The sequence below is a fragment of the Sesamum indicum genome, linkage group LG13 (assembly GCF_026168435.1).
Source record: "Sesamum indicum cultivar Baizhima isolate 11 linkage group LG13, ASM2616843v1, whole genome shotgun sequence".
Lineage (NCBI taxonomy): Eukaryota > Viridiplantae > Streptophyta > Magnoliopsida > Lamiales > Pedaliaceae > Sesamum > Sesamum indicum.
Genome location: NC_142669.1, coordinates 9,308,904 through 9,324,629, shown reverse-complemented (window position 1 = coordinate 9,324,629; position 15,726 = coordinate 9,308,904). Strand labels below are relative to the sequence as shown.

At 37.1% G+C, this 15,726-nt stretch overlaps 2 protein-coding genes and 2 long non-coding RNA genes across 5 annotated transcripts; 2 read left to right on the top strand and 2 right to left on the bottom strand.

The window, feature by feature from the left end:
• Window positions 1-2,817: 2,817 nt before the first annotated feature.
• On the bottom strand, window positions 2,818-3,481 carry LOC148784486 (uncharacterized). The gene is made up of 2 exons (XR_016063740.1): window positions 3,346-3,481; window positions 2,818-3,261 (listed from the first exon to the last, which is right to left on the bottom strand). It is a non-coding gene; the product is annotated as an uncharacterized LOC148784486 (long non-coding RNA).
• Window positions 3,482-6,687: 3,206 nt separating this feature from the next.
• Window positions 6,688-10,617, top strand: LOC105176759 (uncharacterized). The gene is made up of 5 exons (XM_011099661.3): window positions 6,688-6,993; window positions 7,453-8,770; window positions 9,146-9,415; window positions 9,835-9,990; window positions 10,323-10,617. Exons 1-5 carry the CDS (start codon window positions 6,980-6,982, stop codon window positions 10,440-10,442), a joined length of 1,878 nt encoding a protein of 625 aa, XP_011097963.1. The 5' UTR covers window positions 6,688-6,979; the 3' UTR covers window positions 10,443-10,617.
• LOC148784485 (uncharacterized) lies at window positions 10,096-10,943 on the bottom strand. The gene is made up of 2 exons (XR_016063500.1): window positions 10,758-10,943; window positions 10,096-10,464 (listed from the first exon to the last, which is right to left on the bottom strand). It is a non-coding gene; the product is annotated as an uncharacterized LOC148784485 (long non-coding RNA).
• A 1,321-nt stretch (window positions 10,944-12,264) lies between these two features.
• On the top strand, window positions 12,265-15,417 carry LOC105176758 (putative cyclin-D6-1). Of its 2 annotated transcripts, none has more exons than XM_011099659.3 (5): window positions 12,265-12,803; window positions 12,939-13,025; window positions 13,283-13,387; window positions 13,571-13,766; window positions 14,287-15,417. In XM_011099659.3, exons 1-5 carry the CDS (start codon window positions 12,633-12,635, stop codon window positions 14,859-14,861), a joined length of 1,134 nt encoding a protein of 377 aa, XP_011097961.2. In that variant the 5' UTR covers window positions 12,265-12,632; the 3' UTR covers window positions 14,862-15,417. The 2 variants fall into 2 exon arrangements, with proteins under 2 accessions (XP_011097961.2, XP_011097962.2); XM_011099660.3 differs by having other exon boundaries at window positions 12,267-12,803; window positions 12,942-13,025; window positions 14,287-15,415.
• Window positions 15,418-15,726: the final 309 nt, after the last annotated feature.

The following is a 15,726-nucleotide window of genomic DNA, read 5'->3' as shown; positions in this document are numbered from 1 at the left end:
ACCTCATCCTTCAGCTGGAAGCACTCTTCAGTGTTGTGTCCCCTCTCTCGATGGAATCTGCAATATTTGTTAGAAAATCTTTTAGAAGGGGTGTACCTAGTGTGCCTTGGCCACTTCAGGACATCTGCATTCTCAACCATCATCAATGCCTTCTCTCGCGACATGGCCAGTGGAGTATAGTTATGGTATTTGGGCTGGTATTTCGGCTCCTTTTGTTTTTCTTGTTTTTGCTTGCCACCACCCCCTTCTCTGCCATCATGCGGTCGCCTGACATGCTCGCGCTCTCTTCGCTCGAGTCTTTCATCGCATTCAGCTCCTCCTCGTCTATGTATTTCTGGGCTAGTGCCATTAACTGCTCGACGTCACTGGACGGGTCGCGTGCTAGAGCAGACGTAAAAGGACCCTTTCGCAGTCCATGGATGAGGATGCTCACTATCATATCAATCCTCAACTCCTGCACCTCCAATGTCTCATTGTTGAACCTTCCCATGAAGTTGTTCAAAGTTTCGTCTTCCCTCTGGCGGTTATTGAACGAGTCGCCGACCTTTTTTGCTTCTCCTTACTCACGAAGTGAAAGTTGAACTTCTGCACTAGCTGATCATAGGATTCGATGCTCCCTCAGGGCAAATTCGTGAACCATCCTTGAGCTTTCCCTGTGAGCGTGGTCGCGAACATTTTTGCCATGATAGGGGCTGGCTGCCCATATAAATTCAGCACCATTTCGAATGCTACCACGTGTTCCTGCGGATCCTTCATTCCATCATATCTCCGCAAATCGGGTACTCTGAAACCCGGCTCAACTGTTTGGACCAGAATGTCATTACAGAAGGGGGAATTCTTGTTTTGGGACACTATCTCTCCTCATTTTTTCAGCTCATCAATCTGTTTGTTCAAGCTGTTTATCTGCTTTCCCACACTCTCGACCTCGGCCCGCGATATTATGGGCTCCCTTCTCTTCGCGCGAACATGACTGCTGGAGCCAGCATCGGATGATGTTGGTCGCTTGCTGCGATGCTCCTGTTCGCCTTGCACCCTCGACTCTCTTGGTGGTTCCACATCTTCAAATAACTCTGCTTCCTCGCAGTTTCTTTGACCAATGGAGTCGCAATTTTTCTCTCATACTCCACAATATCGTTTCGACTAGCTTCCTCTATCATTTTCTGGAGCTCGTCCTTTGTGATTTGAATAATTGCTCCTTTCCTCGACGTCTCTTCTTCTCCGGCATTTCTCCTCGATGAACCTTCCATAGCTATAAGAAATTCTCAGACGTTCCCACAGACGACGCCAGGGTCGAAGTAAGCGATCTCGTGAAACAATCTCAGCACAGATGACTAATTCTTCCTAGACCAGATTTTGGGTTCCATGAGAATGAAACACGAACCGTGAGCTCGTTGGGTACGTCCCCGACAATGACCCTCCGACGCTCAAGTTAGGTTGATCGAAAGAAATATATGCCATCTCAAACTTCGATCTCAATAAATGCGCAACAGTTACCTTAATAACTGCGTTTCGGGGCCTATTTATAGAGCGCAGCTGGACACTGTTGACTGGGCCATGTGGCCTTATCCTACTGGCTCTCTCGTCCTGGTCGGACGGTTCTGATTGTCCGGGTCTTCGAGATGGCTGTTCGAGCCGGGTCGGGTCGAGCGCGACCCCGTTGCAAAACGCGCGAATCCTGTGCTGAAAGGACTCTAATGCCCCTTAATGAAAGGGTATTTTTGTCATTTCACATAAGATTATTATGACACCCTGATTCACAAGCAATGATTCAATATCTTTCCTGTCCACCTCTCTCCAAATCTTTAGCAATCATTCTACATACTACTACAAAAATTCTCATGATTCAGAAATCCTAACTGAATAAGGGCAATTTTCAAGAGTTCCAGTTCCTAACATTCTCTTAAGTCCTATTTCAGCAACAATATTTGAAGTCCTATTACTCAAAAAGCTGAGATTCTTGGCTGTCCAAGTGCCATCTTTCTTTTTGTACAACAATATCCTCAAGTACTTCATTGAAGATGCAAATTAGCATGAACAGACTGATTTATTCTATCAGATTATCTTTGCCAATGAAGAGTAAAATACCACTTCCACGTTATCTTAGCGAGGATCAATAAATAAAGTCAGTCAAATCAGAAACATCATAAATAAATTAATTATATTTCTTCTAAAAAAGAAAAGTGAAGCCAAACCATTCCCAACCTACCATCCTTTTTCATATCACTAGCATCCTAATTCCAAATTCTCAAACCTCATATGCAACTGCCTTCCCCCTCAGGACACATTTCAGATATGCAGCCCTTAAAGGCTGTCTAGGCTCAAGCGTACAACAGAACAAAAAACAAACAGGGCGCGTTTTATCTAGAGAGAAAGGTAACATGGTGATTCATTTAGTCACTGTTTCTAGTAAGTTGATTATAGGCATTTTTGTCTCCTGGCTTTCCCTTGTGTTTAAAAGTCAAGGGAATTTATTAGCACTTTCCAGGATAAACCAAAGTATGACCCCTGCTCCATTAACCAGGCTATTTCATTTCTGCCAGAAGAAGAATGGTAGTAGAAATAATGGATCATGAGCTTTCTCTTCAGAATTCTAGTTTTGACTTCAACTAAGTCTTGTGGATTCAGAAGCACTCGTCGGCATCATACTTCCATTCACATGCAATGATTCAATATCTTTCCTGTCCACCTCTCTCCAAATCTTTAGCAATCATTCTACATACTATAACCTTACTACAAAATTCTCATGATTCAGAAATCCTAAGCCGTGGATCCAACCTATTTCATGTAAGTTCACAACCAAATCAGTAGACAACTAAAAATTTGAATGGAGTTTTCTAGTGAATAAATGGAAAATGGAATCCAACCAAAAGTATAAACCAAGTATAATGGGATACTGATAGTTTTGACTAAATCATCAAATTCATTACTAATCAAAACTGGAAATCACCTCAACACAACGATCACATTCTCCAGATCCCTGAATCTCGATGCGGCAATTATCAACACCAGAGGCCTTCAAAGCGGACAGCAAGTGCTCAATAGTCCTAACGCTGTATCCATCTTTGGACAGCGTGGTGCAGAGAGGAGTCTCCTTCAGAGCATTTTCAATTGACGCGCGAATAACATTCGATTGGAAAATGAAGTAACGGCCGACGCGAGGAGCCGCTGGTAGAAAATCCTAACGGTCGAAATGTCGCCCGAGTGCAATCCCTGACCAGTCCTCTCTACGCAATCCGCTACAGGTTGTGGCAACTTGCGCGTCTGCAATTAGGATTAGGGTTTATCAGTTTGTCTGCGCGACATATTTCAAGCGTTTGTGGATGTGTATATGGAAAGAGAGACTACCGGTTTCCAGGAGACGACGGAGGAGCGCGTATTCAGGAACTTGAAGCCGGCGGCCATTAGTACCGTTGTTAATTTATTACCGTTGCTATTTGTTTCCGTTAATGTTTGATTTTTCAAATATGTTCTGGAGATTTCTATAGATTTATATATATATAAATAAATATGTGTTATTGATAGATTAATTTTTACAGACTTTCAAAATTCATAGGACATCCAAAAATATTTTATATTTTTTTTTAGTTTTTACATTATTTATACTTTATAAGAAGAAAATCTCATTTTTACTTATAAATGACTGTTAATTAAACTACAATATTAATTTTTAAAATTTACCAAAAATATCCTTATATTTGTACTCCTACTCAAATTCTCTTCTTTTTATTTATACATCTATACTAATATAATAAAAGAAATATTTTTTTTCATTCACAAACAACGATTTGTGATACTTGCATAATCAATTTTTTTTGTTGACAATATATTTAAGTTAAAATTATTTATTTATTTATATATTTGTTGAAATGTGATATTTATGTTGGTTTATTATATTTTACTATTATGTATAATATATTTTAAATGATAAAAAATTATTTATTATATGGACGCAGGAACGACGTGCCATAACGACTAGTCTTCAAAATAAAATTTGATATAATTAGTTATAGCCAAACCTAGTATTCACTACTTTCTAAAAATATCTTATTTTTCAAGCTCGTAAAATTAATCTATACTATTATAAAAGAATTTTTTTTGTCATACTAAATTTTGAATATTCAAGTTTATCCTTTAATTTATTTCTTTACTTAAAAAATGGTTACAAAATTAATTTCAATATTTTTTTAATTATCTCATTTTCTTAGTCCACTACTTAACGCTTCTCTCTCACCTTACTTTTTTTCATAATTATTTTCTCAAAATTTTTATATTTTTAACAAACTCACAATTATAATTTATTTTTTCTCTTACATCTCACTACACTTTTTTTTCTTTTCAGGGAATTCTTTATTCTCATCTCCTGACAATATGATTGTTTCTTTTCATTTTATATTTTTAGCTTCATCTCATACAATTTTTTTTCTATATATTCTTAGGGATGGCGTACAACAATAACTAATTAAAAAAATACCAAATATATTATAATAGATTATAAGCTTTCAAATATGTTGTAAAATATAATAAAGAAAAAAAAACTTGCAAACTCATTCAAATATCATATAAGGGCGTGTTTACTTGATGGGTCAACATATCCCTACTTGGGATTGATTTGGGAGAACCGAGTGGATTGTTTGAAATGGGACACGCTACACATATGTTTACTACGGCATACACAATCCACAATATATCCGCGAAATCTTGTTTACGATCTCATATTAAATTTGATCATTTAACCGTGAAATTACCTTCTTGTACCATTGAATTTGAAATTCCACCTTGCCTACCCTCATCCCTAGTTCGACTTTTCCCTCTTTTCAGCAATTCTGATTTCTTCCGTTGGACATTTTCAGGCGAAGACAGGCGTTTGGCAGAGTGGATCAAAGGTACAACGTCGACCACAATCTTCTGGGTAAGTCTCCCAACACTTTCACATTCTCTGCAACCATTTATTAACGATAAATGTCGATTCTAATTTTTCCAGCAACCCCTCTTCCGAGTTGTAGGGTTAATCGATCGTATTACTATCGCCTAAACTATCTTTGTAATAGTAAAAATATACCTTCTCACATGCATTAACTTGTGAATGTGTAACTTTAGTCATAAGAAAATTTATTTGATGTGCAATAAGTCAGTAATACGTCAATCGAATGTAAATAAGAATTTTTATTCTCTATTTTTTTGTTAATGTAAGTAATTTTAGCAAATTATTAATAATTAAAAAATAGTTGTTAAATCAACTAATCAAATTATAAATTATTTACTAATTCTTCTTATAAAACTACCAACAATCCCTAAAAGATTGCTCTATGGATTATGTTGCGATTCCGATGTTGCTTAAATATGACTTGAAGTCACTGATCTCTTTTGTTTATAATAAATTTTAATTATAATTTAAAATTATTTGTAAATTAAAATTAAAAGTTATTGATAATTTTTTTTTGCTGGTAATTTCAACTCAACCCCTCCAAGACTTTAAATTTTAGATCCGTTCTTGATGAAAAATATATTTAACCTCAAAATATATATATTTATATGGTCGAAGTTGGACCTTACGATTATGGTGTGATAGATTGTTGAGATTCTGAATTAAGGACTTGGGCATGGAGTCAGGTTTTTAATGAATCATTTATTTGGAATGATTTATGAATAATCAATAATTATTAGATTAATTATACTTAGATTCATCCTAAAAATATAAAATTATATTTTTTTCTAAATAAATTTTAAAATTACACTCACACACTCTTTAAAAATTCTTTCTTTATACTTTCATTAGGATTTGAACGAAAAATGATGACGTTAACAAAAAAAACAAGGCATGAGTTTTTTAATTTTGCATCCCATTTCACGTTTTATGTATATTTTTATACATATAAAGGGATAAATATAATATATATATATATATATATATATATGTGGTGTGAGGTTAACATCATTATATTTTTATAAGTATAAAATTATTACATGAAAATGTTAAATAAGAGATAAACTTGAAAATTTATACAATTTTGCTAACGTCAATATTTTTGTTAAAACACTAATAAAAGGAGGTCAGGTGTAAACAGTAAATTCTCCGAGGTATTGTAAATATAATTTTGAAACTTTTATGAGGAAAAGTGTAATTTTATATTTTTAAAAGGGGCTAATTGTGATTAACCCATAAATATAATATATCTCTATCTAAAAATAATAAATATAATTCAACTAGTGTAAAAATAATGAAATATATTTAAAATATTAAATTATTCGAACTCGATTTATGTTTGATCCATTTAAAATTCGTTTGAATTCGATTAAATCAATTCAAACCAAATTCAAAAGTAATTTTTTTAAACTTGATAATAATTTTTAACAATAATATATTCGACTAGTTGGAATAATTTACAACCTTATTCAACTTCCACAATTCCTTGTTGTTCTCTGTCTTTTTTTTTTCTTTTTTTTTTTTGTTTTTGAATAGTTTCTCATATTTTTCTAAATTTAAAATTAATTGTTATATGCTCACTTAAATGAGCCACGTGTACTAATTTAATAAGATAAAACCAAGCTGTCTGGGGAGTTGGAACAAGCATAAGCTCGTTGCAATTCGGTCGGGTTTGGATCCGGGTGTGCTACCAATGATCGAAACATTGTCTCAGAACTCGGATCCATCCATATAAGTAAGTAACCCTCAATCTACAACTGAGGTCCGGTTTGGATCCGAGTCTGCTATCCATGACATTTTCTCGGGACTCGGATCCATCCATATAAGTAACCCTCAATCTACGGTAAAAGGTAAACCCGCAACTAAGAGCTCCTTTACTCCGGTCTCAGCTTTCAGCCGCCTGAGTTTGCGACATAGTGACCGGAATCGGCCGTCGACGATGCGTAGAGTCCCCGGGACTTTTCCTTTGACGACGAATTACTCGTACTGAAGAGAAAATGCTTGCCAGTTTGTCTCGTCTTCGGCGCAGTATTCACCGGACTGCACCTGATTCCCATGGCCATTTCAAGGTAACTCCTGTAATGTCTTTGCTCTTCTTCTATGTAGTTTGTTACGATTGCAGAATACAGAGTGTTGATCCAGTCTTCTTTATTGATTACTTGCTTATTACCGGAGCTTAGTATCAATTACTGAAGCATGGAAAACAAAAATGTTAAGCATTGTGATTTCTACACATGAGCTGAAGGAAGCTGGTTCAGTGACTGACCTTCTCTTAGACTGTGATTTCCTAGAGCTAATTTCAGTTGAGAAGGTTTTAGAAGACTGTTGTGCTAATTATGAACTTGAGTTTATTTTGTAATCAAAATTTTAATGATTAATTGATTCCTCGCAGATTCAGATTCTGCCACCATTCATTTTAAAGATGCTCTTTCAACGTAATTATGATTGGCGTTTGAAATGTGAACGAGATATGCTTTTGATTTCATTTATTGGATCTTGCAAAAAGTGCTGATTTCTACTACTGACAGTGTTAGGAGGGTTGCACAATCCCTTTACCCGAATGTGAGGACTTGGAGTCTCGAGATAAATCATTGTCGGAAATCAGCTCCTATTGGACTCTGTCACAGAAGCAGATTCTACTCACACTGCAATGTCCGATGTGGAGGGTTTTCTTCACACATATTACGTGAAGTTAAGGAGATATTTCAAAAGAGTAAAGGGTGTAAAAGTATCCACTCGTCATATACAAGTTATGGACTTTCATATCGTGCCCAAATTGCATGGAGAAAGCTTTTCGAAATATATTCCTATAATGGACCAATTTTGCCGCCCATAAGTAGGATAGCATGTGCAGTGAGCCTCGCTTTGTCTCGGTCACACCTACTAACACCTGGGATTCTGGCCTTCATTATTGGAGAGTTGGCATGGAGCCAAAGAAGTTTGGCACATGCAGAATACCTACCCATAAAAGATACTCTCTACATGCATGCACAAGATGGGCATGTTTATATGGCTTCACTTATCTTTTCTCTTTTAGAGGGGCTGATACTTGTTCTGAGGGCCATTCATTTAGTAATTCTGTTTTCTCCTTGCATAGTGATGGCTCCGTTTGCTGATTGCCTTGGCATTGAGTTCAGGAGGTCATGGCTTCGCATTGTCCGCCAAACATTGGAAAAGGCTGGTCCAGCATTTATCAAATGGGGCCAGTGGGCTGCAGCAAGGCCTGATCTGTTCCCAAATGATCTATGCAATGAGCTTTCTGAACTTCACACTAAAGCACCAGCACATAGCTTTGCATATACAAAAAGCACAGTAGAGAAGGCATTCGGCCGCCGGCTGACTGAAATTTTTGATAAGTTTGAAGAGGAACCTGTGGCATCTGGCAGTGTAGCTCAAGTTCATCGAGCTACTTTGAGATTCAGATATTCTCAACAGCACATTAAGCCTATGCTTGTTGCTGTAAAAGTCAGACATCCTGGTGTTGGTGAAGCAATCCGAAGAGATTTTCTATTAATTAATTTATTTGCGAAAATTTCAAAATTCGTCCCTACATTGAAGTGGTTAAGACTGGATGAAAGCATACAACAGTTTGCTGTTTTCATGATGTCTCAAGTCGATCTTGCAAGGGAGGCAGCTAATTTGAGTCGGTTTATCTACAATTTCCGCCACTGGAAAGATGTCTCATTTCCAAAACCTTTATACCCTTTGGTACATCCAGCTGTTCTGGTGGAAACTTATGAGCATGGAGAAAGTATCCTGCATTATGTTGACAAGCTCGAAGGACATGAACACATTAAAACAGGACTTGCTCATATTGGAACTCATGCTCTCCTAAAGATGCTCTTGGTAAAATTTTTGGATTATGCCAGAATCCACTTCTTGTTGATTTGACAATCTAAAGAGCACTCATGTTGCTTAATCACATATCAGAATATGCAATTGATAAATGGTACCAGCACCTATTACTCAAGAGTAATACTCCAATCTGGCCCATGTAATGACAAAGGTCATTATCAGATTAGTCTATAAAAGCTACTGTATAGCTTTCCTACTGTGTTATGATATGTTCTAGATGAGTTTACATTGCACCCCACATTATGGAGCACTGTTTGAGTTGTCTTTGTACTTTTGTTGCACTTGGATTAGACAATACTATGCAACATTGTGCACAAACCTGAACTAAATTACTCGGTTGATAGCACTTAACTCTTTCTATTTTAGGTGGACAATTTCATTCATGCAGACATGCATCCTGGAAACATTCTTGTTAGAGAATTACGGAGCAAAAGATCAGGAAAATCTCTGTTTAAGTCAAGGCCTCACGTCATTTTCCTTGACGTAGGCATGACGGCTGAACTTTCTAAGAAGGATCGAGACAACCTATTGGAGTTTTTCAAGGCTGTGGCACTTCGTGATGGTCGCACTGCTGCTGAATGCACTCTGAGATTATCTAGCAAACAGAACTGCCCATATCCAGAGGCATTCATCAAGGTGTGTCTCTGGACGTGTGCTTTACTTTTTATATATGAAAAGAAACATGCTGTTTCTTAAGTAAGAGACATCCTGAAGTTTCTTAGTTGTCCTTCTGTAGAGTCTCACTGCTTTTATGGAAAATTATAAATCAATACCTGAGTCTTTTGGTCCTATACAGCGATGTAAGTGGGTCAGTGCTTATTTCAAGTGAGGATCAACAAAGGTTGAAGACATATGAGGACATGTTTTGCAACTATAACAAGGAGATATAATATATTAGCTTTTGCATTTTATTTGAATTTTGATGATCTGATTGAGCTTCAAAGTTTAAGCACACACTATAGTCCTACACTTGCACTACATTTCTGCTTAATATTTACTATTCTCTTTATTCTGATTGATGACTTCAATACTAAGAGCGGTTGATATCTTTATAGGAAGTGGACAGTACTTTCAAGTATTGGGGCTCAAATGAAGGTGATTTTGTTCACCCTGCTGATTGCATGCAACAAATGCTTGAGCATGTCAGGCGTCACAGAGTTAACATTGATGGCAATATTTGCACTGTGATTGTAACCACCATGGTGTTGGAGGTATTTGTGGATCAATCTTTATGGCAATTGAACTTAATTTGTAGGATTCTAAGACCAAAGTTTCTGTATGCTACTATACTTTATGTTGTGTTCACTAAATACAACTGACTAAATCTTTGATGTGATTCTGCTAGTCCCAGACCAACTTTTCATGATAATGAAGCTTAAGCAGTTTTTTGAGCCCATAATGTTGGATTAATTGTTAGTTTCTTGTTTGTGCAAATAAACATAGAAGCTACATTATATGCTATCCCGTAAATTTTCTTTTTCTTCTTCTCATTCTTGGTATCCTGGGTAATCTTAACTTTCTTCTCATTCTTGTTGTCCTGTAGGGTTGGCAGCGGAAACTTGATCCGGAGTATGATGTTATGCAAACCTTGCAAGCATTGCTTTTCAAAGTTGATTGGGTGGATTCTCTCTTCTACACAATCGAAGGAGTCATGGCCCCATAAGGTGCCTCATATTCTTCAGTTTCTATACAAAGAAATAAGTTAGACAGAGGTACAGGAAATACGAGATTGCTGTCGTAAATACTGATAGAGGAATCTTAGGGAAACAAATAAAACTGTTTTCTTGAATCATGTTTTGTTTCACCATTTCCTATTCCAAGTGGGTTGGAAGATCTGTTGTTCAATTTGTGGATGACGACGACGATGCCTCAAACAAGTTAATGGAACAGTTTATGCTTACTGTTAAAAAAACTGACCTCACTCCTAGTTGTTCAAATGAGGAGATGAATGTGCAGTAAATGAATGAAAGGAACAAACCTGGAACTGGTTTTCGTTGCCGTTTTCGGTTGTTTCAACTGCTTCGAAGAACTAAAAACATTATTGAATGCAGCGTTAATGAGACGACATCCCGCGAAAAGCGACGACAGTATCATCAACGCTGCACTCAATGAGGTTTTTAAGCTCTCAAATCTTTCTTCCCCTTTTCGATTTCAGTTTCTGAGATGTTGGTATCCTAGTTCTTAATATAGATAGCGTCGTCGTTGCAAAGTACAAACACCAGTTACATAAAGCTTGTACTATTCTTCTTCTTGCTGCTAACAGTGTTTCAATGTTGTACTAATGCTGTGTGTAGTACGTGCCATCACTGTACCGCTTTTAACATTTTCTAATCCGAAATTCAACTTTCTCACGTTGAGGTAGTGGGGCGGGTTTGGTCAATGTGGGAGATCTGCCTCGCCAACAACTGGGAATCCCAGAAGGTAGAAACTCTCCTGAGTCCTGCCCAAGAACCAACCTGCCCCGAACCCTAATAGGACCTGTTAATAGTTGTTGGGGTGCCGATTAATTCAGAAAATTTGATGGGGCGTTTTTGTTTTAGTTCCGGAAGCCAATTTCCATTTTTACATTATCTTAAATTTTGGAAGCTTGTTTGTTAAGTCTAATCTCATTGAAAATGTTTATGTTTAATAAAAATTTACAGTTTACTCTATTGAAAAGACACTTTTCAAACCATCCTTATAGACCTTATTATGTTGTTTTTAAAATAATATTACATTATATAAGGTTAATTATTTTTAGATCCTCTCTAAAAATGCTAAATTATATTTTTCCCCACCAAAAAGATATGTACCCGACAAAACCACCCTGTCAGGTCGAAAAAAATTGAAGGCAGTTGGGGTCCTGACTCCTGAGTTCTTAAGGACTCGCCCCGGTCTAAAATATATAAAAATATATACATTGTCTTCGCCTTTCAGTATGTCTTTTCTTCCCCTAAATTAGAATGTCCTAAAGTTTAAACATTAATAAATGTTATAGCAGTTTATTTGTTCGTTATTAAATAGTTGTTCAATAGTTGATGAATTAAAAATTATCTAGCAATACTTGACGTTGAGAAAGATGAAGAAGTTGTCACTAACATATAATTGATATGAATTGTTTGTGACGTTCTGTTATGAACAATTTTATTTGTATTTGAGAATTTATTTATTGGACTTGAATATTTGATGAATAATTTTATTTGCAATTGATATGTTATTTTTTATATATTTGTACGGAAAAAATAAAAAAAATCATATCTATCGAGTTGATGGGGTGAACGTCTACCCAAATATCCACCACGTTGTCACCCCTATTCAATATACAATATCTATATACATATATAACAAATTAAAATTAAACATATCCACCACGTTGTCACCCCTATTCAATATACAATATCTATACACATATATAACAAATTGAAATTAAACATATTTTTATTTCTCACAATTCCATCCAATTCAATTTTCATCTTTTTGCACAAAAATTAATTAAGTGTTTTCATTCCATTCGAAATATAGAAATAAAAATGAAAAGAGCCAAACGAGGCTAAATTTCCCTCTCTCACCGCCAATTTTATAAAACGGGACTAGGCCGTCAACTCGCCGTCAATGTGATCTTCAGATTTCCTCAACGGCGCTGTAACAGCGGAGGACCTCTCTGGCCAACTAGGCCAACCGCCTACCAAAATATCATAACGTCACGCGCATGCAGCATAACAGTTCCATACTTCCATATAAGCACCTCTCTCTCACACACACACGCAGATATCATATACCTCTCAGCTCTGGTTTTCTCTTTCTCTCTCTCTCTAGAGCGCAACAGAATTTGTAGAAAGAAGAAGAGGATATCTGAGAGAAACAACCGGTATTAATGGAAAGAGGTGCTGAGGTGCTGTACAATCCTTACCGCAGTTTGCTTTTGGGGGATGGAATCGCGGCATTTCGCGCACTTTTCAATGCCGAAAGACAGTACATGGTGGAGGAAGGCTACGTGGAGAATCAGAACCTGATTCGAAGTGAAGCTGTTTCGTTCATTGCACAAGTATATCGCGCTTAATTAATTTCATATGTGTGTGTGTGTGTTTCTGTTTCTGAATATATACGTAGTGATCTGAACTTTCAGTTGAAGTCTGTGTTAATTGTGACTTTTTTTTGTGGACATTTTTCGGATGTGAAGCAGTTAGAGCGCGAGTGTTCTGATGCCTTCGTACCTTACATGGCGATGACCTACTTCGATCGATTCATTTCCAGACATGAAATTCCGGTATCTACTTTACACATTCAATTGTTACTCCGTTGATTTCTCTTTGGTAGAAAATATAATGCAATTTGAAAGAGATGTATGGTGGACCTCTCTTGTTCTTCCATCACCTTTGATTAGAAGAGACGAGCAGTTCAATGATCGATGCTAAGTCTTCTTCTTTGTCTTTTATTTTCCTCTGCAATTAATTATTCGTAATTTTCGTGTTGTATTTAAATTCTTATGATGATGCTTAATCGTAAACTGAATTCTATGATCAGGAAGTGCTTCTGTTCCCTGAAGAGAACAAAACTCTATTCCTGATCTGTTGCCTTACCCTCGCTGCGAAGCTCAGAACCAACAATTTCGAACTCTCTACGTTTCTGGTAACTAAAATTTGAACTGCATCGGTTTTAAGCTTTGCACAGTTTTTGGTGTGCTTCCCCTTCAAGAACTTTTGACACAGGAGCACACACAGAGGACTGAACATAGGCGTATGGGAAAATCAACAATCAATTTTCTCTGCAATATGAATGCTGTTTAAGTTTGTTATTATTACATCATTACAGCATGACAGGACTTGCTATTTCGCGGCCAGCGACGTGCTCAGAATGGAGCTGCACATCTGCGAAATATTAAACTGGCGACTGCGAACACTGACACCAATTTTCTTTGCCGAGTACTTCATTGAACTCCTCCATCTGCCACTAGATTATCCTTCACCACGCCCATCAATTCATCAGCTCATCATCAAATCTCAAGCAGGTATTTAGTTCTTTGTTCTGTTACCGAAATTGTACGATTCTGCTCTCTATTAGTTTTCAGAATGCTTTATTTCGCAAATGTAGATCAAAACAAAATCTGTGCATTTGAAATATGTGTCGTCATGTCTTGAATACTTCATATTGAAAAAAAATTAATAATTGTATTTTGTGAGTGGTAATAATCTTAGTAATGGAACCAACTTTATTTTAGAGAGATGTTGGAGAGTATCAAAGACATAAAATCCACTAGAAGTGTTATTCATAGGAATCAAATCGATTTGCTCTTTATAAATTTTTATTTTCTGCAGAATAACATTGCATCTCCCATAGAATAATTCCCCCTTTTCCTTGAATTCTCCTTTTTGGTTCACTGGAGCTTGAGTGAAGTCCTTCATTCTTTCCAAGTCCCAAAGATATATTATAGATCTTTCCTCTGATTCTTTGTGGGACTAAGCTGCAGTCCCAAATCTTTTGCATTGGTTTCTTTTTCAGTAACTCTTCACTTCATTTGCCATGTACAGATATTACTTTCACAGCGTACAGGCCATCTGCTGTGGCAGCCTCCGCAGTGCTTGCGGTTTCCTCGAAAATGTTTCCTGCGCGAGCTAATGAGCTCAATTTCCGCAATCATTCTTCTGAGTTCCTTAACCGGAAGCTTGCACTACTGTATGAGGGTCTAACTGTAATGGTGGTCGGTGAAGCCTCCACCTCAGCTGACAGGCCCGATACCCAGGGCACCCCTAGCTCAGCTGACAGGACCGACACCCAGGGAACCCCTGTCTCAGTTGGGGAAGCCTCTAGCTCGCATGGGACTCATCCACATGTGGCTGAACAAGCTGAGGTCGAGATGGTTCGCAGGGCAGGGATGGAGCCTGCTGTTGGTGAAGGTGAAGCTGAAGCTGAAGCAGATGAAAATGGAAAAGACCTTGTTCAAGCCCTTGATGTGCCGATGGCTTTCAAGCTGGAGTGGGAAGTTAATAATGATACCCACAGAAATTTGGTCCAAGAGGCGACCCTTGGTGATGTCGCTGCCAATTTTACGCAGAAACTCAATGACTTGGCGAAGAGCGTCAGCGATTGCTGCACCGTTCTGTGAGCATCCTTTATTTCTTACTGCTATTGATTGAGGAAATAAATAAAATCTGCTGAAACAGGAGTAGTTTTTCACAAACTCTGACAATATTAATTGTAGTAACAAGTGGCATACTGGAATTCGGCTTTGTTGCTGTAGTTTTTGGCTTCTCACTGCATGTCGATAGTCCTTCATGCAAATAGGTTGCTGCAACTTTTGGATGGATTGGCGAGGTGGCCATGCAATCGTTGCTGTCTCAGAAGTTCTCTCTTTTACACAGTATTACGTTAATCGACTGTGCAAATGATCCTCTTGCTATCCATTGATATTAATATGAATGTAGGCCATTGATTGAAGACAACCCAATTTCCCTGAGTCTGACCTAAATGTTTTGAGTTGGGTTGGCTAGAGTTGTGGGTCAAGCATGAATTCAAATAGATTAAAAGAATCAAGGTTCATACAATCTCGAAAATATCAAATATTATAATTTTTACATATATACTCCCGTATTTCTAACGAACAAGCAAATAACAGAAAAGGTTGCAGGTAGGTACTATTGTGTTGTAAGTTCAGGAGTCTAAACAAATATATATATATATATATATATATTCTATGTTTGTCCTCTGCTGTAATGAAATCCTTACATCCCCTAATAATCCAATTATGTTTACAAGCGAAGTGAATAACATAGCACCACAGTTAATAATGAGTGTAACACCAGTGAGAAGTGAGAAACAATATATAAATATTGCGTATATATTCTTGAAGTTGTTATTTCCATGCGAAATAGTGTGAAGTACGGCTGCAGTCCATCTACATACCGTTTCACGTCTAGCCGTTCAACATTATAAGACCTGCTAGAGAAACCAGGGGAAACGGTAAATGGGTC

What these genes read in the sequence shown, in the direction of transcription:
- LOC105176758 (XM_011099659.3), top strand. Translation starts at nt 12,633, where the DNA reads ATGGAAAGAGGTGCTGAGGTGCTGTACAATCCTTACCGCAGTTTGCTT. An exon ending in CTGTTTCGTTCATTGCACAA is followed by an intron (nt 12,804 to 12,938) that starts GTATATCGCGCT and finishes TCGGATGTGAAG; the next exon opens with CAGTTAGAGCGCGAGTGTTC. An exon ending in CATCATCAAATCTCAAGCAG is followed by an intron (nt 13,767 to 14,286) that starts GTATTTAGTTCT and finishes TGCCATGTACAG; the next exon opens with ATATTACTTTCACAGCGTAC.
- LOC105176759 (XM_011099661.3), top strand. An exon ending in ATCCAGAGGCATTCATCAAG is followed by an intron (nt 9,416 to 9,834) that starts GTGTGTCTCTGG and finishes ATATCTTTATAG; the next exon opens with GAAGTGGACAGTACTTTCAA. An exon ending in TAACCACCATGGTGTTGGAG is followed by an intron (nt 9,991 to 10,322) that starts GTATTTGTGGAT and finishes GTTGTCCTGTAG; the next exon opens with GGTTGGCAGCGGAAACTTGA.